The sequence below is a fragment of the Aethalodelphis obliquidens genome, unplaced genomic scaffold (assembly GCF_003676395.1).
Source record: "Aethalodelphis obliquidens isolate GAN/ISIS:26980383/991018 unplaced genomic scaffold, ASM367639v1 scaffold31, whole genome shotgun sequence".
NCBI classification, from domain to species: Eukaryota; Metazoa; Chordata; class Mammalia; order Artiodactyla; family Delphinidae; genus Aethalodelphis; species Aethalodelphis obliquidens.
In genome coordinates, this window is record NW_020837975.1 from 7,592,779 (window position 1) to 7,617,706 (window position 24,928).

General features: G+C 51.5%; 1 protein-coding gene across 1 annotated transcript; it reads left to right on the plus strand.

Moving 5' to 3' along the window:
• Positions 1 to 619: 619 nt before the first annotated feature.
• SCUBE3 (signal peptide, CUB domain and EGF like domain containing 3) lies at positions 620 to 23,342 on the plus strand. The gene is made up of 20 exons (XM_027127039.1): positions 620 to 745; positions 2,502 to 2,636; positions 3,615 to 3,740; positions 3,933 to 4,049; positions 8,589 to 8,705; positions 10,625 to 10,747; positions 11,260 to 11,376; positions 11,878 to 12,003; positions 12,301 to 12,417; positions 12,554 to 12,658; positions 12,946 to 13,062; positions 13,389 to 13,547; positions 13,811 to 14,026; positions 14,379 to 14,540; positions 14,747 to 14,914; positions 15,422 to 15,583; positions 16,022 to 16,219; positions 16,889 to 17,041; positions 17,164 to 17,243; positions 19,064 to 23,342. Exons 2-20 carry the CDS (start codon positions 2,555 to 2,557, stop codon positions 19,211 to 19,213), a joined length of 2,595 nt encoding a protein of 864 aa, XP_026982840.1. The 5' UTR covers positions 620 to 745; positions 2,502 to 2,554; the 3' UTR covers positions 19,214 to 23,342.
• The last annotated feature ends 1,586 nt before the right edge of the window (positions 23,343 to 24,928 follow it).

Consider the following 24,928-nt stretch of genomic DNA (forward strand, 5'->3'; position numbering starts at 1 on the left):
TCATACTATAAACAAACACATCTTCTCATAATTAAAGCAATGCAAATTAAAGCAGTCGAGTTGTTATTTTAAATTTATGACCTTCGGTGCTGGTTAAGACTTCCACAAGGTGCACTCGTTCCTTCCTGGTGACATTATGAATTGAAAAGTGATTTTGTCATACTAGCAGGAATCTTGAAGTTATTTATACTCTTCGACTCAGGAATTTCATGTTTAGGAACTTGTTCCAAGGAAATTCAAAGAAACAATATATGGGAGAATATGTTTTTTGATGCATCATTTATGATAGAAAAATAAATGGAAGGAAACTAACAATAGAGAAAAGGGATTAATAAGTTATGAGGTAGCAACATAATGGAATATTTTGCAGCCATGTACAGTGATAATTGGAAAGACTGGATGGAAACGTAAAAATGTTTATGACTTAAGTTTAGATGAAAGTAGCAAAATGCAAAATAGTTTGTAGGCTATGAAAGTAACTATGGGAAACAGAGACACATACAGAAACATACACAGAGGTTATATATTTTTTAAAAAACCACCATAAGGCTGAACCCAGGGGGGGACAGTCGGGGGCACGCGGGTGGGTCCAGCTGCCTCAACTCCTGTTTGCCCACAGATGTGGATGAGTGTGAACGGGAGGATAATGCAGGTTGTGTGCACGATTGTGTCAACATCCCTGGCAATTACCGATGCACCTGCTATGATGGATTCCACCTGGCACATGATGGACACAACTGTCTGGGTGAGCGAGGGTGGGGCAGGGCATGTCTTGTGGAGGAGGAGGTGTTTTTAGCCTTTTCTATTCCCAGGCAAGAAGAGGAAAGTGAACAAAAAGCTGCATTCCCACAAAATAGAAAACCAAGTCAGCATCCCCCTGGAAACTAGATGCTGAGGATGAAATAATCCTTCTGCTGGATGAAAAACGTGAAGGAGATGCTGCTAGAAAGTGTTCTCAGGGGAAGGGCCAGGATATGACAGTAGTGGGCTTAGTCACGGGAGGTGGAGCACGGTAGGAAGATGATTTGGCTCCAGACAGATCCTGGCTCTGCTGCTTACTAGCTGTGGAGCCTTGGGCAATAGGGATGGTGGTATCCCACTCAAAGGGCTGCTGTGTGACTCACCATGAGAGAACATGTGTAAGGAGCCCCGTACAATCCTTAGTACATGGTAAGTGCTCAATAAACGGGAGGAATGTCGATGAACATGAGGAGGAGGGGGATGCTGATGCTTCCCTAACCTTAGGGTTTAGGGTTCAGACTCTTAACCTTTGGCTTTTAGGGGAACCCTAAGTCATCCATGCCCTTGGCTTCAGTTTCCCCACTGAGAACTAGAGGAAAGAACTTGGCTAGAGTAGCAAAATCACAAGGCTGGAATAGAAGGGAGCAAACAGAAGGATAGAATGTAGGACGGGGTAAGAGCAGGAAGACAGGGATAGGGAGAAGTCAGGGGTGTAGGAGATGGGACAGGAGCAAGGCAAAAAAACGTTTACCTCCTTGGCTTTCCCTACAGATGCATCTCTCGGGCAGGAGCCTGCTGGATCTGGGCCTCTCTGCCCTTGGCCAGAAGGGTGAAGGACAGGGTTTCAGGGTGCAGCAGAGAGGATGGGAAGAGAAGGACAGATGAGGCCCTTAGGAGTCAGGCCCCTTAGGAGCTAGATTGGTCCATTTGGGTCCATCTCCCTGATGCCTCCCTGTGCCAAGGAAAACTGAGAAGGACTATGAACTTGGGAGGGCAGTAAGTAGCATAGAGATGGAGTCAAGGCATTGAAGTGGGAGCCCCGGAATGAGCTTGGCTTTGGGGACTGGGGGTGGTGATTTGGGGTTGGCAATCAGGGTGTGGCCTGGCAGCTCTTCCCCCACCCCTCCCCGCCAAGCTACCAGACTTTGTTTTGTTAAACCAAAATAGGAGAAAGGCTAGGGAATGTGGCAGCAAGCCCAGGCATGGGGGAAGGGGAGGAAGGGCGGGGTCATGGCCTGTCCACAGAAATGGTCCCTGCCCCACAATGAGTTGAAGTTCACTACCTTTCCCCACCCTGCGCCTCCAACCTCAGCACCGTGGCCAAAGCTCTCCCCGCACATGGAGCCCTGATTCCCTGGCTGCTCATCACAACCAGCTGCCCACAGTTCCTCCCCGTTGTCAATCTCCATCCTCATCTTCATCTCTGTTTCTCTTGCTCTGACTCCTTTCCTAATCTCCTCCGCCTTCAGACCCAATTTCAACAGGTGAAGGAAAGGGAGGCCATGTTGGAATGTCCCCTCCCCACCTGCGTAACTCCCCAGCTCTTCCCTCTTAGGGTGGCCTCTTCACAAGCAGTGGAACGTTAGCTGATGAGTGGGTGAGAACTGCCTAGCGTAAGGCTGGGAGTTGGATTTCCGTGGAGGGGATGTGCATGTGTGCTGGATTCTTAAGACTGCTTTCAGCCCTGGGTGCTGAAGTCCCAGCGCATGACCAGACCCTGGCCCGCACCCACGGCCTCACCAACCACCTATCCTGCACAGATGTGGACGAGTGTGCCGAGGGCAACGGTGGCTGTCAGCAGAGCTGTGTCAACATGATGGGCAGTTATGAGTGCCACTGCCGGGAGGGCTTCTTCCTCAGCGACAACCAGCACACCTGCATCCAGCGGCCGGAAGGTCAGCCTGTGACCTGGGAGGGCCCAGCCCTGCACTCCCAGGCTTCTCTCTCCACCTGCTCTGGAGCTTCCCCTCAGTGACCCCTAGGTCCCACCCTCTGCTACTCTTTCTTCTCTTGTCCCTCAACCCAATTACATCCTAAGGGTTCCATGGACAGATACTTGGGGTTACAGGAAAATCTGGGAGAATTCACTTGGGGCTGGGGGTCCGTATGGGATTGAGGCTACCATGGGACATCCTCTGTGTCCAGACCCAAGATGAGTGTCGCTCCTAATTGTAGATGGCTGAGCCATAAGCCGATGCTGTCTGAGAGGACCTCACCCATGCCTTATTCCTTGGATTGGCTTGGGAGGGTCAGGCAGGCGTAGTGGGGTATGTGTTGTCTGTTTCTGTGACTCCGCCATTACCCTCCCACCCCCGCCGACTGTGACATCCCTGAGGGCAGAGACTATGCCTAATTCATCTTCGTATCCCCAGAACCTAACATACTGCCCTGCTTGTAGTAGGAGCTTAATAAATACTTGTTGAATAAGACGTACAGTGATTATCTGTACTAATTACTCCTCACTCACATGATAAATGTTACTTATCTTCTTCCCACTTTGACTGTAAGCTCTTTGAGGAAAGAGATCATGTCTTACATTTTTCTGGATCCTTCCTAGATCCACCCAGTGCTAGCACAGTGCTGGGCAGCTGTTAGACGCTAGTTTTTGGTTGTGTGAAGGAGAGGGTGATCATGCAGGGTTGGGAGGCTGGCTGTCAATACTTATATTTCATTCAGAATAGTTCTGAGCTCTGCTCATTAGCACCCAGCTCTATGGGCAGGACAGGGGCCCTGTGAGGGGGAGCCAGTCTCCTCTGTGTTGTAGCCTCAGTGAAATCCTCCCACTTCCCTAGGCCCCAGCTATCCCTTCTAGTTTCTCTTCCTCTAGGCGTGCAGGAGTACAGAACATTCACCGCCCTCCTCTTCCCTTTTAGAAGGAATGAATTGCATGAACAAGAACCACGGCTGTGCTCACATTTGCCGGGAGACACCCAAAGGGGGTATTGCCTGCGAATGCCGCCCTGGCTTTGAGCTCACCAAGAACCAACGGGACTGTAAATGTGAGATAACTGGGATGGCAGTGGGGGAGGAGGGGAGACAAAGAGGAAGGGCGTGGGGCCTTGGCAGCAAGAGGTGGGAAGAAAAGAGAGCGTGGGAGAGGCAGCTAGATTAGAGGACCAGTCTCCATGTTATGGAGAACTGGGGTGCCCAGGGAGAAGCAAGCTGACAGGCCTCCTGCCCTCTCTGCACAGTGACGTGCAACTATGGTAATGGTGGCTGCCAGCACACGTGCGATGACACAGAGCAGGGTCCCCGGTGCGGCTGCCATGTCAAGTTTGTGCTCCATACCGACGGGAAGACGTGCATCGGTGGGTGAGGCCAGTGGAGAACTCAGTCCACCTGTGATGGGGGTGGGGGTAGGGGCCCTTGGGAACCAGGGGAGGGGGGAACACATGGGGCCCGGGTGCTGAGAGCAGAATGACTGGTTAGTGGGTTGAAGACCCAGACAATGCCAGGTCTAGTGAGAGACGACTCTGAGAGACTGAAGGGCTCACCTGACCCTCCTCTCCTCCCCCACCCATTGGTCCTGCTGTCCCACCCCTGGGAGCCTCACCATCCTCTTAGTCCAGGATAAAGTGTTGCCAGGTTGGGAATAATTAGCAGAGGTGCTTGTTGACGCAGCCCGTGGTTGAGAAGGGGGAGGAAAGCTGGGGCAATGCAATGGATTAAGCCTGAGCAGAGGCCCTGGTTGACAAGTATGGTAAGATGGGAGCTGTCACAACCCAGTGTCCCCACTCTGGAACTGAGGGTGGGACAGAGTGCTCTTTCCTGGAACAACCAGGCTTGAACTGACAAATGGGGTTTCCTGGCTCCAGGTATCTTTTCCTCTCTCTCCTTGCTCTCCTCTAAATCTCCCTTCCAGTCCTCTTACCCTAGGCCCCCATTTCCTCCTCTCTCCTCCACATTCCAGTGGAGCTCTGCCTGTAGCCTTCCCACTTCCTCGCCAATTCCAGCATCCCATCCCTCTCACCCTGGTTTGGGGCCTTCTTAACCCCTGGACCCCTTGTCCTGAATTCCTAGGCCTTACCTCACATATCTTTAGGTCCTGTAGATGAGTTCAGTTCCTTAATTCCTAATTCTCTAAAAGTCTTTAGTTTTTATTGTTGTTGTTGTTTGTGAAGGCCAATTGCTATGTGCTCACAGAGTGCTGAGAAAGACAGTGGGACAGGGTGTCCCCTTGGAAAAGTGGGAAATGAACGCGGAGAGTTTGGGCAGGGGGAAAGGCTGTGTTGAGCCAGGCAGGGGCAAGCTTGTCCTGTGGGCACGGATATTTATGAACGGACGTTCATCTCATGGGATACAACATGCTGGGGATGGGAAGGTGTGAACACAGTCACTTGGTGTGTTTATGAGAGACAAGATATTCCGGTTCAGAACCAGACTCTCTCCCATCTCACTCCAGAGACCCACCCCGTCTCTGCAGAGAGCACTGCCTTTCCCCCAGTCACAAGAACTGGGGAGCAGACGGTGCTCTTAACGGTCTCCCTCAGGTACCTGCTCCAGAGACTTGCACACACAGTTCTAAAGCTCCTTAATTAAAATCTCTCTTGCTGCGTGTTTCCCTCTGAACTAACTCGCCCAAATCTTGGAACATTTTTGGGTCTTCATGTTGCCTTCTCCAGGCTGGTTTGTTCCAGCTCCTTTCGTTTTTTCCCTCATAAGTCTAATTCTTCTGCTTTCCAAACCTCCTACGATGCCCTGGACACACTCACACATCCTAGAGACTCCCAGAAGAAATTGCATGCAGTCCCCAAAGAAAAGCTGCATGGATTAGGACAGAACTTGGGGCCCGTGGGTGTGAGGCCAGGTCCCTCTCTGATGTCTTTCTGTTTAGATAGTCCTGGGCACGGCTGCTTTTGAAAATACTCCTGTTAAGCTTGAGCTCTTCTCTAGTCAAGATCCATTCCACTCTCTGGGCCATGGCCAAGTGAGGCAGAAGAGAGCAAATGAGGCTGTTCTAAGGTTCATAGCTATGTCCTTTCCAAGTTCCTCTCCCTCTTCTCCAGTAGAACTGATTTTACCTTGACCTGTATCTCATTTTTCTCCCCAGCCCTGGTAGAAGGAAACTTCGTTGTTCGGGGCCATCAGGACATCCAGATTTAGTGGGGAGGCTGAGAGGGTGGTACGGTTTAGCAGAAAGGGTCGCACCCTCTGGGGTTTGGGATCTGGCAGCCTATAAGACTTGAGGTTGCATCCCAGCTCTGCCTTTGGCATGCTGCGTAGTGCTGGGCCCATGACTGCCCCTCTCTGAGACTCAGCTTCCCATCAGTCACTCAGTGGGAGCCTGGCTTCTTGGAGGATACCAGGCAGGACAACCCTGGGGAATGAAGTGTAGGAGTCTCAGAGCTCATCATTTGGGGCCAGCGGTTTGGGCCTGCAGGGAGGAGGAGGGTGGGGAGGGGTTGGGGCACAGAGGGCCACAGTAGCTCCCGCGCAGCATCTAAACAGCTTTTTTACAATGTCAAACAGGGGAAAGGCGGCTAGAGCAGCACATCCCCCCTCAGGCCGTTTCTAATGGTAAATATGTCTGCTCTCTCCGCTTGCTCTTGCTGGCTTGCTAGGGGAAGGGCTAACCCGCTGGGGCTCCCACTAACCGCATGCCCACGGGCTCCCCTGGCAGCCTGGGTACCGGGCCCATTGAGTGACAGGAAACCTGAGTCCCCACGAGCTGGCCTGGGAGCCTTCATGTTGGTTTTCTTTCTATGATCCTGTCACTCTCCTTCCTCTCCTGCGCCTTTGTCCCACCTTCTAACACCTCACCCCTTCCCAGCCATCTGCCCCCTCCCTTTCTCTGCCTTCTACACAGCTAAAGACCCAGCCAGCTGCACTTACCCATCGTGCCCACTGAGATCGGGGTGGGATGGGGTTAGATGCCATCCCCTCCTTGGGTTCTTACCCGTATTAGCTCACAGTCCCAGCATCACTCACCATTCTCTCCCACCATAATGGTTAAGTGCACAACATTTGAGTTCAGACAGACCCGAGTTTGAATCCTGGCTCTGCCACCTTCTCAGTGAGCCACCTTAAGCAAGCTGCTTTCCTCTCTGATCCTCAGTTTACTCTTCTGTAAAAGAGGGAGAATAAGAGTCCTCTCTTAGTATTGCTGTGATGATGGAGATAGTGCATTATAGCATCTACTAAGTGCCTGACACAGAATAAGCACAGATTAAACTGTGATTTAAATACACAGCCTGAGGAGCAGAGGTTTGAGGCAGCCAGAGAGGCCCCTCTGGAGAGCTCTGCCCTGCAGGGGCAGGCAGCTGTGCCCAGCTTCCTGGTCCAGCCTGGGATGGTCAGCGTGCCAGCTCTGCTTGCTCCCCATCCTGGATCCCTCAGAATTGACTAGACTTGTTGCAGGATCTCTGTTCCCCTCTCCCTGCTCCAGGGCTTAGAGGGTTTCTTCTTATGCTAAGACCACTCTTGTGGGGGATGGCTGGGCTTGGAGCCTGAAGTCAAGGTTCCCTCCTAGGTTCTTCCCATGGTCTCGGGGAACCTTAGGAGAGACTTAATGTGGGAGTGGCACATAGGAGATCCCACGGTGGCTGCTCCCAGACCTGGGCATTTGAGGGTCCAGGGCATGACCAGGGACCCACAGGCAGAGTTGGGCTTCTTCTGGAGTCTTCGCTTTGCTGGTCTCCTCAGTGACAAGGGGTTGGGCCTGAATTTTAGGAGTCAAGGATTCAAGAAGATGATAGTACTTTCCAGCGCTTTTCTCATTCAGCTCCCCTGCTTCTGAGAACCTCTCTCCTCTCTTCCCTAGTGGAGGCCTCAGGATTCTGTCTCTCTAATGGGAGAATTCTAGGCCCCCCAGAGGATGGACCACACCTCCCTCACAGTCCCTGCGTCAGGGCCTTGCACTGTATGAGCTGATGTTTTTTCTCCTGGGCTCATCTCACTCTCCTGAGCTGCAGTTTAAACCTCTATTTTTCTCCTGCTCTGAATTCAGAAAATAGGGAGAGTGGCCCATCCATACTCCCCCAACTCCGACCTCTCAGCAGAAGGAAAGCTTATCAGTCAGGAGGGGTCAACAGAAGAGACTTAGCTCTGAGGTTCTCTAACTCTCTCACCTATCTTCTTACGCCCTTCCTTCTCCTCTGGATTCTTCTCCTTTTGCCCCCTCCCCTAGCCTAGACAGTATTTCCCCCATTAGGAAAGTAAAACAACAACGGAACAGCCAGCTTATCTCCCTCTGGAACTAAGAGGAGGGCCTGGGAGGAGTTGGAGGTAGCCAGGAAGGGGCTGGGAAATGATGGAGTACTAGCTGTCTCCTCTGAGGATGAGCAGTCAGTCCTGGAACTGGGATCTTTCTTAAGACAGCTGAGCAGGGAGGAAGGGGAAATGGATTGACGGTCATCTCTCAGCTGTCTTAGGAATCACCAGGCTCAGTCTTCCCAGGATTGTCCCACCATGACCCCCCACCCGCCAATGAGATAGTCGAGATAGTCGGTGGAAAGAGGAGGAAACTCCTATTGTCCCTTCTTGATCCCTGGCGGCGGGGACCACCCTTACTTAGCTTCCATCCCTCCCTGCGCCCTCCCCTCTCTACCTCCTCCACCCCCTCAGCACATTCCTGCCTGACAGCTCTGGCTTGTACCTGCCTCACTGCTGTCCACCTTGTTTCAATCAAGTAGGGGGCAGGGAAGTGGACTGCTTGGCTGTACTTGTGAGGGGATGGGGGCGGGAGTGATGGGAGGAAGGGGGCTGGGAGCCTCCACTTAATGCTCCTTCTAAAGCACAGGGAGGCTAAGGCCTTCCCTTGGGCCTCTGTGCTCCCTCCTATACCCTCACGTTTGGGACTCCTCCGAGCTGATAACCAGCTTACCATCTCCCACCTCCCTCCTAAACAGAGACCTGTGCTGTTAACAACGGGGGCTGCGACAGTAAGTGCCACGATGCAGCGACGGGCGTCCACTGCAGCTGCCCTGTGGGCTTCATGCTGCAGCCGGACAGGAAGACCTGCAAAGGTAAGGGTTTTTGGAGGACAGGAGTGTAAGGGTAAGGGGCTGAGGTTGGGACCAGAGATACAGTACCCATTGTGGGACCTCCTCAAGCCCCTGGAGATGATCCTGATTGTAAATAACTGAGGCTGTGACTAAGGTTTGTCTCCTGCCCGCCTTTCCCCATCTCAGTTCAAGGGGCACAAAAAAAGTCCAGCCTGGGGCTTCCCTGGTGGCACAGTGGTTGAGAGCCCGCCTGCTGATGCAGGGGACACGAGTTCGCGCCCCGGTCCAGGAAGATCCCACGTGCCGTGGAGAGGCTGGGCCCGTGAGCCATGGCCGCTGAGCCTGCGCATCTGGAGCCTGTGCTCCACAGCGGGAGAGGCCCGCGTACCGCAAAAAAACAAACAAACAAAAAGTCCGGCCAGTTCCTTAGTGCCCCTGCCCCACTTTGTTTTCCTTACTTTTATTCCCATTTCCCCTATGGGTCCCTAACCCTCTTGGTTAATGAACGTGCCATTCACGTTTGTTCCTGGGTCTAGAAGGATATTTGAGCCCTGACTATGTATGCACAAGGTCAAAGGTGTGTTCCATAACCTTCTTAACCCACATTCCCCAGACCTTCCCCGAGGAAAGGCTTTCCTGGTCAGAGGGAGATTAGGTAGCAGTTGGGAGTACTGATGCTGGAGCTTGGCTGCCTGGGTTCAGATTCCAGCTCTGCCTCTTATTAACTCTGCAATCCTGGGCTAGTTACTTAGTGTCTCTGCGCCTCAGTTTCACCAAGTAAAGTGCTTGCCTCACAGGAATGTTGTAAGGATTAAATGAGTTACATATAAACTATATGTAAAGTCTTATAACAGTGCCTGGCAAATGGTGAACACTCTGTGTTAGCTATTATTATGGTATAATGTCCCACATTGTCCATTCTATTTTCCCCACCTTTTAATTAGCCAGGTTTAGGGGAAGGGTGGAGAGGGGGAGGAAAAAAGGAGGGTAGCCATACCGAAAATTGTGATTCATCAGGTCTGTGTCCCTTGGTCACAAGGAGTGGGGACTGGAGGAAGGCCTGGGCTTGCTCTTTGTGTCTTTTGGCCCAACAGCTGGTAGAGAGGCCTCGGAGAAGGTTGGGGTGCGGGGGAGGGCTGGGGCCGCAGGTCAGACAGCCAGAGCTGAGAGGTTTGCTGCTAGGAAGGACTGTTGACAGGTATGCTAAGAGTGAAGTGGAAGACTGCCCCCTCCGCCCCCTCCCCCAAGTAGGGGTGAGCAGCCTGGGTCCTGTCTGCCACCCGCTTGGGGAACTTGACCTCAGGAAGGAAGCCGCTCACGCCCCCCTCCTTCCCTTCCCTTCCTAGTGCTGAAAGCTGCCTCAGGCCTGAGTCTCTCCAGACCTCTCACAGCCCAGCCCCCTGCCTGGCCCCCACCCCTCCCCCCATCAGCTCCCCAGCCTCACTGGCTCTCCTGTCCTCCCTGCCTGGCCTCTCTTCTAGCTCCTCCTCTCCGAAGCGCTGCCCCTTTGAATCTCCACCTCTCTGCCCCCCGCCCCCCCCACCCCCGTGCTCTTATGGCAGGCAGGGGTGGGGGACAGTAAGGGGATAAACCCTGTTCACCAGCTTTCTTGGGAGGGGCTGTCAGTGGCAGAGTGAGGGGCATGGACTAGCCCCCTGTAGGTCAGGTGCCCACCTACTTCTAGGCAATTACTTGAGGGCCTGACACTGGTTCCCATCTTTCCCCTTCTAAGAAGACTCAGTCTCAGGAAACAAGGTTGTTACTAATGGCCACAGATACCCTGAACGGGGGAGAAACAGAGACGGGAGAGAGAAAGAGGCAGGCCCAGGGCTCTCCTTGATTCTCCCTGTCTCTGTGAGGGAGGGAGGGATCTTGTCTCCCTATTTGTCCCCAGCCTTCAGTATTACTCTGATTCTCTCTCCTTTGCCCTGCCTCCCCAGACATAGATGAGTGCCGCTTGAACAATGGGGGCTGTGACCACATTTGCCGCAACACAGTGGGCAGCTTCGAATGCAGCTGCAAGAAGGGCTATAAGCTTCTCATCAATGAGAGGAACTGCCAGGGTGAGCAGACTTGGGCCAAGGGCAAACGCTTTGGAGAGTTTCTCGGGGTAGGAGAGCTTCAAAGAGGCCAGAGGGCCAGAGCCTGAGAAGCTCAAAGGACACAGTGGAGAGTCTCCATAGGTAGCGTTGTGCTGTGAATTAGCAAGTGTGCTCCTTCCTCTGGGCAAACCAGCTCTACGCTGGGGCACATGGCTTGGTAAGAAGCGAGGGATGGATTTCACCCCAGTTCATATCCTTGGCAGGATCTGACCAGCCTAACCACACGTGGTGGCCCTGATCCATAGGCACCGGACCTCAAGAGTTCCTGACTCCAAAGACTCCAAATGGAGCGGGCTTAGGGGGTGGGTAGGCATTGCTGAATTGCTGATCTTAGGGCTGGGCCAGAGGTAGGAACGCTTTTCAGTTTAAGGGAGAGAGCCAAGGCCCCTCCCTGGGGCCCTTCACCTGAGCACGGAGTCACAGGGTCATGTGCCTCAAGACAGATTCAGCGGCTTGAAACCTTGCTCTTCCAGATATAGACGAGTGTTCCTTTGATCGAACCTGTGACCACATATGTGTCAACACGCCAGGGAGCTTCCAGTGCCTCTGCCATCACGGCTACCTACTGTATGGTGTCACCCACTGTGGGGGTAAGTCAGCAAATCTGGACCCTCAGCCGCCCAGCCCCTCTCAACTCCTCACCCTTCAACTGAACGAGTCCCTGAGTTGGCTGGTGGCTGTGGGCAATCCCCAGGTGCATGTGCCATGTCTGCATTCAGCATGATGAAGTGGGAGAGATTAAGACAATTGAGAGATTAGAGTATCAGGGAACAGCATCCTGTTTCCGAAACTTCTGTCTCCCATCTCCATCACTGCCTCTTGACTCCCATCCTTAGCTTCCGAATTACAGCCCCACTGGTAGGTAGGAGTGGAAGGCTTTAAAAAGCTTGTTAGCTTGGCCCCTTCTCAATCCTTCTTTTGACTGGGAACAGAGATAAGGGAAGGAGGTCCTAGGTTTGAGCTCTTCTCGGGCCGGGAATCATCTCAGAGAGCCTGGAACTCTAACCAAAGGTCCTCACTCACTGCCCACTCTCTGGCTCCTACTTCCCCCCCCACATTGTTTGTCTGTGTCTCCCTCCTCCCTCGCCCAGATGTGGATGAGTGCAGTATCAACCGGGGAGGTTGCCGCTTTGGCTGCATCAACACTCCTGGCAGCTACCAGTGTACCTGCCCAGCAGGCCAGGGCCGGCTGCACTGGAACGGGAAGGATTGCACAGGTGGGCAGCGCCCTCTGCTGGCTGAGTCTTGAACTGCAGTTTCAGGGTTGGGGGGTAGTTGGGGGTCCTGGGAAATGTGGAGTTCCATACTGAGGAAGGTATGAGGTAGTAGGAGATGAAGAATGTAGCCATTTGAGATGTGAAGTTCCTGGTAAATAATCCCTTCATTCATCTCCGTGTACAGTTGCACTTCTACATGTAGCTAATTCTCTTCCTCCTAATTACTTGACTGACGGACTGACAGAGAGGGCGGGAGAGGAAGACCCTCTCCTCCTCAGGCTTCTCTCCACTTCCTAGAGCCAGTAAAGTGTCACAGTAGTCCTGGTGCCTCGAAAGCCATGATCAGCTGCAGTCGGTCTGGGAAGAAGGACACCTGTGCCCTGAGCTGTCCCTCCCGGGCCCGGTTTTTGCCAGGTACAGAGAGGAGGTTGTTGGAGGGCTGGCAGGGAGGAAGGCTGGCTGTTTAGGCAGCTCCTCTGGTCCCCTTGGATTCCTCCAGCCAGTGGGGGTCAGGGGGCAGGTCAGAGCTGTGACAGCCCCCTTCTCTCAGAGTCTGAGAATGGCTTCACCGTGAGCTGTGGCATCCCCAGCCCCAGGGCTGCTCCAGGCCGAGCTGGCCACACTGGGAACAGCACAAACTCCAACCACTGCCATGGTGAGCACCAGCCCAGAGGCCTTGTTCCATGCTACTCTCTGGCTTATTAACTCCTATTTCTCTTCCTTATGAATTCTCCTGGCCTTACTTTTTCCTGGATCCCCTTTTTTCCTCTGTAATTCTCCAGCCCTGCCGCCTTGCTCCCTCTACCCTTAACAGCCGATGCCCTTGGCCTTCATAATCCCTCTCCTCCAGCCAAGCCCCTGGCCCCAGCTTCCCAACATCCTCTATAGCAGCCCCCACCCTCAAGGGACCCCCGGCTGTGCTGAGCTCTGCCATCCCTCTAGAGGCTGCAGTGCTGACGGTTAAACAGCGGGCTTCCTTCAAGATCAAAGATGCCAAATGCCGTTTGCACCTGAGAAACAAAGGCAAAACGGAGGAGGCCAGCAGAATCCTGGGGCCAGGTCTGGACTGGGGACTCCACTCCAATGGGCTATCTGGCCACCAAACCCTTCCCACCCCTCAGCTCTTCTGCTTAGTGGGATCTCCAAAAACCCACTGGCACCCTGAATTCTGGATGGAACAGGGGAAGAAGCATAGGGTCCAAGGAAGTCCTAGGATATCCCCCCCACCAACTGATTAGTATCTTAGACTAAAAGAGAATTGAGATAGTTATAGTCAGAGATCTGGTGAGATCTGTCTGAGTTGGGGTGGAAAAGTGAGAGCTGGGAGTAAGAACATTCCCTGTCTCCAGGGGGTGCCCCTGAGGTTGACAAGGCCTCTCCCCCAGGTGGTGCCCCCTGCTCTGACTGCCAGGTCACCTTCATCCACCTCAAGTGTGACTCCTCTCGGAAGGGCAAGGGCCGGCGGGCCCGGACCCCTCCAGGCAAGGAAGTCACTCGGCTCACCCTGGAACTGGAGGCAGAAGTCAGAGCCGAAGAAACCACAGGTGGGACTTGGGACACCGTTGAGAGGAGGGTGGAAAGGGGAGGGCAGGGATGGGTAAACAGCAGTGAAGGAAGGGGCAGCGCCTGTATTAAGGGCAGACCCTGCCTAAGGCCAAGCCCAGGAGCCAGTCCCTCTCACCACGACCCTCCTAGCTCCTAGCTTTGCTTCCTTGCCCTCCTGCTCACAGGGAGGAGGGACTCTTTCTGTCTCTTCCTTCTCTTTCTTTCTCTTCCTTCTCTGACTCATAACACCATCCCCCACCAGCTGGCTGTGGGCTGCCCTGCCTGCGACAGCGGATGGAACGGCGGCTGAAAGGGTCCCTGAAGATGCTTAGAAAGTCCATCAACCAGGACCGCTTCCTACTGCGCCTGGCAGGCCTTGATTATGAGCTGGCCCACAAACCAGGCCCAGTAGCTGGGGAGCGAGCAGAACCAGTGGAGGCCTGTAGGCCCGGGCAGCACCGCTCTGGGGCCAAGTGTGGTAAGGGAGCTTGCTGGGGAGCGGGGGAGTAGGGAAGGCTCAGCTTGGGTCTGGTTCAGAGCAGGACACTTTACGGCCTCGGTTGCATCTCTCAGATTGTGAGGCAGCCAAGACACTCCTGCCCGTCGTCCCCCACTCCCTGGTCCCAGGCTGAAATCTAGAGGGACATCATGTCGGGCCACCAACCCTCCTGCACATGGCTTTGGCCCCTGATCCTCCCAAGCAGGATTCTGTCTGTTCCCAGACAAAGAGATTCTCCTTGAATCTGGGGGGAGAGGGAAGGGGAGTCCCAGACCTGGGTGGTGGGAAATAGGTGGGGGGTGGGTGGCTAGCGCGGCCGACTCTCCCTCAGTCAGCTGCCCGCAGGGAACGTATTACCACGGCCAGACGGAGCAGTGTGTACCATGCCCGGCGGGCACCTTCCAGGAGAGAGAAGGGCAGCTCTCCTGCGACCTTTGCCCTGGGAGTGATGCCCACGGGCCTCTCGGAGCCACCAACGTCACCACATGTGCAGGTGCCAGGGGAACAAACAATACAGAGTGGGGTAGGGTGGGCACTGGGACGCCCATGGGCATGGGATTTCCCAAGGCAGGCCCAGGCCCCAGGCCACTCTCCTAGTCAACATCCTGTTTGTGTGTGCCTCTGTCCCCTGAGACTGGATGACCCCGTGGGGATGACCAGGAACATCCCCATCAGAGTTGGGCCCTCGGTTTACTGCAGGTCAGTGCTCACCTGGCCAACACTCTGTAGATGGCTTCAAGCCCTGCCAGCCATGTCCACGTGGCACCTACCAACCTGAAGCGGGACGGACCCTGTGCTTCCCATGCGGTGGGAGCCTCACCACCAAGCACGAGGGAGCCGCCTCCTTCCAAGACTGTGACACTAAAGGTGAGTGGGCTACTCCCCTCGGTACAGGACCCCAACCCCAGCTACTTACAAAAAACTCTCCAAGTCCCCAGAGTAGACCCAAGTATGTTGCCCTACCATCTTCTCCAAACCGGGAAAGGCCCAGCTGCGTGACCAACCCCCGCATCCTACCCATAGGACCCGTCCTGACCCTCCACCGGTCCCAAGCGTGGGAATTGGGGAATAAGTAACAGTTCTACTTACCCGTCTGCTTTGGAAAGCTGGTGTCACCTTCCCCTCTATACTACAAATGAGTTTCTGTACAGGTTTGCGACTGTGCTCAGTGCCTGAAAGAACAGGATTGGCGCTGTAGCCAACCACTCTGTCAAGTTCGTTTTCCCCTGAGCTTAAATTCTGGCCTGACTAGGGAAGGTTGGGACTCTAGAAGGAACTCTGGCATCTTCATTCATTCTCTACGATGAATGTGTCCTGCCCCAGAACTCCCGCTTGCCTGCCATCTTAACTCCTACCCTTCCCCCTTGCCTGCAGTCCAGTGCTCCCCTGGGCACTACTACAACACCAGCATCCATCGCTGTATCCGCTGTGCCATGGGCTCCTATCAGCCCGACTTCCGTCAGAACTTCTGCACCCGCTGTCCAGGAAACACAAGCACTGACTTTGATGGCTCCACCAGTGTGGCCCAGTGCAAGAGTATGTGTCAGGCCAGGCTGTGGAAAATGGGGTGGAGAGGCCTGGGAGCAGTGGGCATGGGAGGAAGCCAGAGGTGGGCAGGGAGTAAACCAACAGGGAGCAGGGCTGGGCAGTGGATGGGCAGGAAAGTCCCACCCTCCATCTCTCCCCAACCCACTCAACCTCAAGACGGGTTGCTGGGCTGGGCCCTATGGCACCCTCTCCCTGGAACGGAGGGAGGCAGGTAGTGGGGAGGCAGGGACAGGTAGAGTGAGATTAGAAGGTACTAAAAGGGCAGGAAGGAAGGGAGACCCAGAACTTGGAGAAGAGATGATGACTAAGAAGGAGGCTGCCTACATGTATCTGATTTCCACTTCAGAACTCTTCAATTTCCCCAACCTATTTCCCCACTGACTTCCCTTCTCTTTCTTGCTTTGTCCACCGGGGCTTGGCCTACAGATCGCCAGTGTGGTGGGGAGCTGGGTGAGTTCACTGGCTATATCGAGTCTCCCAACTACCCAGGCAACTACCCAGCCGGCGTGGAGTGCGTCTGGAACATCAACCCCCCACCCAAGCGCAAGATTCTTATCGTGGTACCCGAGATCTTCCTGCCATCTGAGGACGAGTGTGGGGACGTCCTCGTCATGAGAAAGAACTGTGGGTGGCTGCAGAGTTGGGTCAGGGAAGGGCAGTCCAAATCTGGTTGGGAGGGAGAGAGAAAAAAATTGGTGCTGGAAGAATTGGGGCAATGATGAGGGAGGCCTCGGAGCAAAGGAAAACAGCAATGAATGCTACGTGTTCGGTGGAGAGCAGGGTTAAGAAAGCCAGCTTTGGGAGTAGAATTCCAATAGTCTTACATGTGTCACTTTCCTATTCTAGTTTTTTTTTTTTTTTTTTTTTTTTGCGGTACACGGGCCTCTCACTGTTGTAGCCTCTCCCATTGTGGAGCACAGGCTCCGGACGCGCAGGCCCAGCGGCCATGGCTCACGGGCCCAGCCGCTCGTGGCATGTGGGATCCTCCCGGACACGAACCCGTGTCCCCCGCATTGGCAGGCGGACTCTCAACCACTGCGCCACCAGGGAAGCCCATATTCTAGTATTTTTACTGTTCCATTCACTTAAATGTCAAATTTCTTACACTGTGTGACTGCCTGGATGTCAGAGGAATTGTGGAACAAGCCCAGGGCATTGAGAGAGAATATGTGTATGCTGGAGGGTAGGGGAGCTACATACATGAGGGAGGGCCTCTGTCAGCATGATTCCTCACTCTAGGAGGACTTGGAGAGCTTGCCCTGCTCTCTCCTGACCTGCTGCTTGCCTTCCCAGCCTCCCCATCCTCCATTACCACCTATGAGACCTGCCAGACCTACGAGCGCCCCATCGCCTTCACAGCCCGCTCCAGGAAGCTCTGGATCAACTTCAAGACAAGTGAGGCCAACAGCGCCCGTGGCTTCCAGATTCCCTATGTTACCTATGATGGTGAGCAAGGGCAGAAGAGCCAGGGAAGTGGGTGAGAAAGGGGAGGCTCATGGGTCTTGGGGGGAGCAAGGAAGCAGGAGGAGTTCCCACCCCTGAGCCCCTCTCCTTCGCTGACCTTGCAGAGGACTATGAACAGCTGGTAGAAGACATTGTGCGAGACGGCCGGCTCTATGCATCTGAAAACCACCAGGAGATTTTAAAGGTGAGTGAATATGAACAGTAATGATGGCCAATGTTTAATGAGCACGTAGCAATGTGCAGGCAATATGCTAAGTGCTTACTTGAATATTCTCATTTGGTTTACACAATAGCTCTATGAACTAGGTACTTTCATCATTCCCACTTTACCGATGAGAAAACTGAGGCACAGAGAGTTAGAGCACTTGCCCAGTGGCAAAGCTGGGATTTGAGCCCAAGCCCATCTGACTGCAGTGTCACTCACACTGTCTTACACTCTGGGTGAAGAGGAAGGGAGGATGAGGAGATGAAATGTCCTTGACCTCTTCCACCAAGACATATACGGAAAATGTGGTTTAGAAAGATGCTTTTGCATAAGTCCCTGCCTTCCCTTACTCCCTCCTCAGTTCCCACAGAAAAACAGCAGATCTAGTACAGTGTTTCTCAGAGTTAATTCGGTATAGACCTCTTTTAAAGGAAAAGGAATGTTTCCAACATTGAAGGATGGTCTGGATACCTAGGTCTGTGGATCCCAGTTTGAGAAAATCTTACTAAAGAAACTATATAGTCCTAGTCACAGTATTATCCTTCATAAATTATCCATGCAAAAAAGTTATCTTTATGATAAATAAAATAATTTTTGTATTATTATCAAAATGAGACACAATGACAAAAATCTAGAACTTGCAGACTGCAAAGAGTATAATTTCAGCAATGCTTTTCAAAAATTTTTAGAGCATCTGAATCCTTATGTCAAATGTGCTGTGGAACTCCAATGCATAAAGTAGAGGCACCATTTTGATTAAAGTGGAGATGAGAGGCTGGAAGCTCCACCCCTTGTTTTAAAAATCTGCTGATACAATGGAAAGAACACTAGCCTAGAAGCCAGAAGAGCTGAGTCCTAATGCACAGTGCTTGGCACCCAGTAGGCTCGCCACACATCATGTTGCTGTTTCAGACGGGGTGATCAGGGAAGGCCTCTGAGGAGAAGAGAGCTGAAGGAGGTGAGAGGCTACCCATTAGAAGATCAGGAGAGGAGCATTCCAAGCTCAGGAGCATGGGAGCCGTGTGGCATGTTCAAGAACCTTGAGGCCAGTGCAGCTCAGCAGAGTAAGGAAGAGTCAAGACGGGGATAGAGGAGAGACAGCAGGGCACAGATCACGTTCAGCCTATGGGCCATGAAAGGGATTCAGCTTTACTGAGTGATAAAAGAAACCAGACTCAAGAGGGAGGGGATAGGGGGATATATGTATACATATAGCTGATTCATTTTGTTGTACAGCAGAAACTAACACAACATTGTAAAGCAATTATACTCCAATAAAGATATAAAAGATAAAAAAAAAAAAAAAAACCAGAGAAGTGTTTAGAAAAGAAGAAGGACGTGATCTAATTAAAAACCAAAAAAGTCATTCTGGCTGCTGTGGGGGAGAACAGTCTGTAGAAGGACAAGGGTAGGTAGAAGCATGGAGACCAGTTAGGAGGCCATTGCCACGTGAGAGATGACGGTGGCTTGGACAGGGTGGTAGCTCTGGAGACAGTGAGAAGTGGTCTGACCCTGGATATATTTTAAAGGTAGAATCAACAGGATTTGCTGTGGTTGTGAGCAAGAGAGAGGGGTCAAGGATGGCTCCAAGGACTGGGACTGAGAGATGGAAGGATGGAGCTGCCACTGACTGAGTTGTAGAATTCCAAAGGAGCAACAGATGGGGGGATGGGAATCCAGATTTCACTTCTGGATATGCCTATTAGACATCAAGAGGGGCTGCTGCTGAGTGGAGGCTGGTGGTCCTCTCTCCCACCACTGACACTGATGCTGACATTGCTACCTGCCCTCCTCTGCAGGACAAGAAGCTCATTAAGGCCTTCTTCGAGGTGCTGGCCCACCCCCAGAACTACTTCAAGTACACGGAGAAGCACAAGGAGATGCTGCCCAAATCCTTCATCAAGCTGCTCCGCTCCAAAGTTTCCAGCTTCCTGAGGCCCTATAAATAGTGCCGCTAGGCCCGAGACCCAGGTTTTGAAGCCCCCAGACTCTTTAGCCCTCAGAGCCGGCAGCCCCCACCCTCCGATGAGGGACTCTCTCCGATCTCTCTTTTTGGAGAAAAAAAACCCTCCATATAGACCAAGCACTCTCCCTTTCCATTCCTCTAGCTTCCTTTCCTTGTCTCTTTCTGCCTCGCTCTTTCTCTTTACTCATTTCCTATATGCTCCCTGGAAAAGCCATTCAGTGCTGGCTCTGTCTCCCGAGGGGTGAAGGAACAGTAAGTATCCTGCTCCCCTCCCCAGCCACACTGCCCATTTTACCAGCTCACGTCCCTGAGCCTATCAGCTTGGAAGGGTGCTAGAGGCCCACGAAGGAAGTGGGTCTAGTGGGGAATGGGGAGGGGGAAGAGGGGCTTCTGCCGTTATAGGTTGTGCCTTGCTAGACAGGAGCCAAAATGTCCCCTGGCTGTGCCCCCCAGGAATATTCTAACAGCCCAGGGTTCTGCCAAAGAAGCCTTTGACTTACAGGCTTAATGCCAGCACTCGTCCTCTGGGACACGTGGTTTGAGCCCTGGACTGCCCACACAGCCAGCTTTCCTGTCTACACAGCTCCTCTCCTTCTTCGCTCACAACTGCCTGGGGTCCAATTCATGAGGGCTTACAAAAGGCCCACACCACTGGCTAGTGGACACCAGCTGAATGAGGAAGAGCAGCAGGAATTACCATGTTGAATAGGCAGGCAGCTGCTGCTCCCCAAGAGAGACTTTATCTCTGCAGGACAGAAACCAAGTTTTAAAGCATCGGCAAAAAAAGAAAACGGAAAAAAAAGAAAATGTGTCCTCTAAAGGACTAGACCACAGAACAATTGGAAGCCAGCCTCAAACACTAATCCCTTTTCTTACTTGTCTTCCCTGGCCCAGCCATTCCCTCACTCCCACCTGAGTGCTCCCTGGGGGAGCCCTACTCCCCTTGCTAAGTATTGTCCTTAAAGAAACATGGCTGCTGACCAAAAGCCAGCTTGGGCCTTGCCCCCAGAGTTGTCTTTCCCTTGTAGTCCCAGATGGCTTGTGGGCCCCACCAAAGAGGACCCCGCTCTGCAGCCAGCCCAGAGCCACCTACCTCTGGCCCCAGGCCGTGGGCAGCAAGAGGAATGTGTGCACTTGGCGAGCCTTCTGCCACCCTGTCCACATCTAATAAGTGCAATCGTTTAGAGTCTTTCTGTGTTGACTAGAGGGAGGGGTTTTTGTTTTCTGGTTTTGTTTTTTGTTTTTGTTTCTTTTTCCTCTATTAGAACAACCCTATTTATAGCTGCCTAAGAGAGAAGAGTGTATGTTTGGAGTGGAAGAAAAAGGTTTTGAATCTCATGAGCCTTGAGCGCTGGAGCATCTGATCTGTCTCTACTCCCCCAGCAGAGGCACCTGATATGTAGGATATGTAATTCTGGGGACTTGATGGAGCGGGAAGAAGAGGGACCTGTGTTTGCTAAACCAATCCCACCATCCCTGTGCCTCCATGAATTCAGCATGGACCTCAAGAATGTAGAGGCCAATGGAATTGGCTAGTGATTCTCCACCCCAAGTAGGGAAAACCTCCATCGTTTCTCTGCTTTCATCCAGCTTTCCCCTGATGTGCACATGGAAGAAGACCAGGACAAACCCCTTGGGGATAGGCCGACTCAGGGCCCTGAGGCCAGAGACAAGGCTGTGGGAGCCAAGAATAGGACAGTTATCCAGGCATGGAGTTGTTTGCCTGACGTTGGCCATTCTGCCTACCCCTGTTTGCCATTTCCTCTTGGAGCTGACTTCAAGCCTAGCTTCCTCAACTACTGCTTTTCAAAAGGAAGAAGAATCAAGTCCATGCCCAAGTCCAGATCCTGCACATACTCCACCTTCAATCCACTGCTGCCTATAAAATTATTTTCCATTTGCTCTTTCTAGTTCCCCCAAAGCTGTAGCCCTATTCAATCAGAGGCTAATGGTTGAGTCCTAGGGCTCACTTCTAATGACTGTCTCAGGCTATTGCTCCCCAAGGAGGCTCAACACTAAATAAAGGAGCCGGACACCCCCCCAATCAGTAGCATTCACCAACTGAAACAGCCTTAGGCAGTAGGTAACCAATGTCACAACTAGATCCCCTGACATCCATTAGCCAACACCATGGCCCTTGGGGATAGAGTGTCTGGCTGCCTTTGTCTCTCTGGGTCAAAGGCGGCTCTGCTGTAGAGATACAAAACGGCTGCTTCCAAGCAGGGGAATGGTCATTTAATAGAAGAAGTATCCACACTTCCCAGGAGATGCCATGAAAACTGCTTTAATCAACTTTGACCATCCTCATTCTCCACCAGAAGCTAGGATAACTTTCTGATTCCTCTCTCCCTACCATTTTGCATCTCTCTCAGAAAGCCAAACAGTCAGAGTGCTTCCCAGTTCATGCCTTCAGGGTCTGACTTCTTGCTCTCCATTCCTTTCCTGTCACCCTCATACACACACATAAACACACTTCCTCTAACCATTTAATTCCATGGTTTCCGGGGCTTGCAAATTATTTCCACAGTATGGAAAGTAGAGACCACCAAGCTTCTTAACTAATGTCAAGACAGATCTTGGAGAGCAGGTGAAGACCTGCTAATGTCCACCAAGTTTAATTTAGGTCGTCCAAGTTGGGAGTTAAGAATCCAGGCAAAGCTCCTCTAAACCTACAGAGGAAGCTGGCCCAGGGGCATCAAACTAAGGGTTAGTGGATTGAGGAGCCAACATTCAGGGACTCTCTAGGCCTTTACAGGTCAGACAGAAAAAGAGGTTTTTACCACTGTAGGGAAGTGGGAAGATGGTATAAATGGGAACCCTTCATGAACTAGCCAAGAGGCCTCTCTGCAGGATGAGGTGTTCGTAGGGCCGCAGTACTGAGAGGCCTCATTTTTCTTAGTACAAAACCTGCCCTGATCTGAGTCTGGGAATGGGAAGCCATTCCTGCAAGGGCTGCAAGCGCCAAGTGATGCATATCAGAAAGGCACTTATGTCTTCAGCAACGTGGCAATCGCTTTTTACTTCTCTGCCTCTGTCTTTCTGTATTATTGGGCCAGGCCCATTCCCTAAACCTTAGAGAACAAAGTCAGAACAAAACTGACCAGAGCCTGGACTTGAACTGCCCTGCCCCAGGCCTACAAATTCCCAGAGGTTGACATTGAGCAGTGACTGCTCAGACTCTGCCAGGATTGGATTAATTTGAGGTGGTGGAGGCTCAGATTTATTGCTGAAAGTTCAGTAGTACAGTCCTGGTCTTCAGCCCTAATGAAAGTTTTCATATCCAAGAAGTTTTCTCCATATGCATGTTTGAGGTGACTCTGGAGATTAGGGGGCCATATCTCAAATGTCAGAAAATATTATAGAGCGTTCAGACTTCTGTATTTGCTGCTTAACCTCAATATAACAGGTTCAAACTAGAGGAAGGGAGACAAAGTATAACTGACCACAAGCAGAAAATAATGTTAACCTGCTTGGCTTCTCTCCTAAGCACTGTAAGAGAAAAGTGGAAGCCAACAACACAAGGATACCTTTAAATTTGACTTGTCTCAAAGGTAGCACACTCTGTCCTTGGGCCATTACTTGGACTAGGAACCCTCTACAAAAATATATGATAAGAGGGAAAAATATGTGATAAGAGGGAATATAACCCCCAGTTCTTTTATCAGCTTATCTAGACAACACAGATTGTAACAGTTTGGACAAACCAAAAACTTTATTCTGTGTGAGTCGAACTTAAGTTTCAGAGAATAACCATTACCATGTGGGAGGCTTTTTTTTTAATGCAAAAGAAATCTCAAAATATTGTATTTATATCTACCTTCCACTGCTGCCGATATAGTAAGCATCTCCTACACAACAATAAATGATGCAGTTCACAGAGTATTTTGCACTTGGGGGAAAAAATGTATCTGAACTTGTAAAAAGAAATGTTTGGATTTTGTATTGTCTTTTTTTATTATTATTATTAAAATACTAAATGAAACTTCTCAGCCTGGCATCTTTTCCTCTCTCAATGGCTTACCCTAGAGCTGGAAAAAAGCTCTGAGGAGACAAAGTGTCTTCTTGCTTCCAGATAGGACTTACCCCAATTTTTCATTTATCCATCTTATTCCTAATGATTTTAGAATTTGAAAAGGCTCGTCTGTTTTAAAAAGCAGTATCAAGAATTATCCCGAGTGGGGGAAATTTGGGGTATTGTTGCTTATCATAGTACAGTCCCCAAAATCTAGCCAGGCCATAGGTGGTTAAGATACTTCCCTAGTAAAGATGTCCCATCTCTAGCAAAGTACCAGCACTGAGATTCACCAACGTTGTTCTTTTTATGCAGTACATTCTTGGCCGCCAAACAGAATTCTGAAATGGAGATCATTCAGCCACTACCACCATTACTATACAGGTCTTGGGAATGCAACCTCTAACCCCTTATAAATGAACAGTAGCCATTTCTAGGCTCAGAGATGATAGATAAAACTTAATTGTTATAATTACATAATTCCCTGACGTGACATTTTATTGGATTTAGTAGCTACATGATATAGCCCTTTAAGTGGAACAAGGAAAAATCTACCTGATCAAAACATATGTTGGGTTGGCCTACCAGAATCCTGAACTTCCCCATCAGCATCTATAAAGGAGACAGGTGCATTCTATTCCACAATTGCTGAGCTCCTGTTACGTGCCAGGCATCGCGCATCAGGCCATCACAGCTTGATAGCAATAGCCATGCTCAAGATCCGCACTCCTCATGTAAGACTGATTACAACTGACCTTTCTACATAGATCTCCCAGCAGGAGAGGGAATCCAGTCAACTTGGTGATTATGAGTATAAATTAATTCACTGGCATTCTATTTCATACATTAACTTCCTGTGAGTTTGATTCAGTGTGACAAAATATGAACACCTTTGTGTGGACTGACAAAAATCACATTTCTAGAACTGCAAAGCTGAGGACCATATCCAGGACCACGGTGAGAGACTATACCAACTTGGGGCCATCTTCTCTGACTTCTCTCCTAACCCTCTTCTATTCCAAAAACACCAAGTCTTCCTCCTTCTTTCTAGGACACTTGCAATTATGTCCCAGAATAATGTAGAGTCAGGGCCAGTGGAGTATGGGTCTGTCTATATCAAGCAGTCTTTAAAGTGAGGTACATGAAGACTTTCCAAGGAATTCTTCCTAAAGGTATGTGAAGACTTTCCAAGGGGGGTACCTGTGCAAGGAAATCAATCTGAGGAGAGTTTTTTTTTTTAAGTTAAAAAAAAATTTATTTTATTTATTTATTTTTGGCTGCATTGGGTCTTCCTTGCTGCACACAGGTTTTCTCTAGTTGCGGCAAGCGGGGGCTACTCTTCATTGCAGTGCGCAGGCTTCTCATTGCGGTGGCTTCTCTTGTTGTGGAGCACGGGCTCTAGGCGCGCAGGCTTCAGTAGTTGTGGCACATGGGCTCAGTAGCTGTGGCTCACGGGCTCTAGAACGCAGGCTCAATAGTTGTGGCACAGGGGCTTAGCTGTTCTGCAGCATGTGGGGTCTTCCCAGACCAGGGCTTGAACCCGTGTCCCCTGCATTGGCAGGCGGATTCTTAACCACTGCGCCACCAGGGAAGTCCTGAGGAGAGTTTTAAGGGAATACATTTCCAGATCCTCAACTTCCATAAGAATTCTTCCCTAAAACTCATCTGTTTGAGAGCCAGCCACAT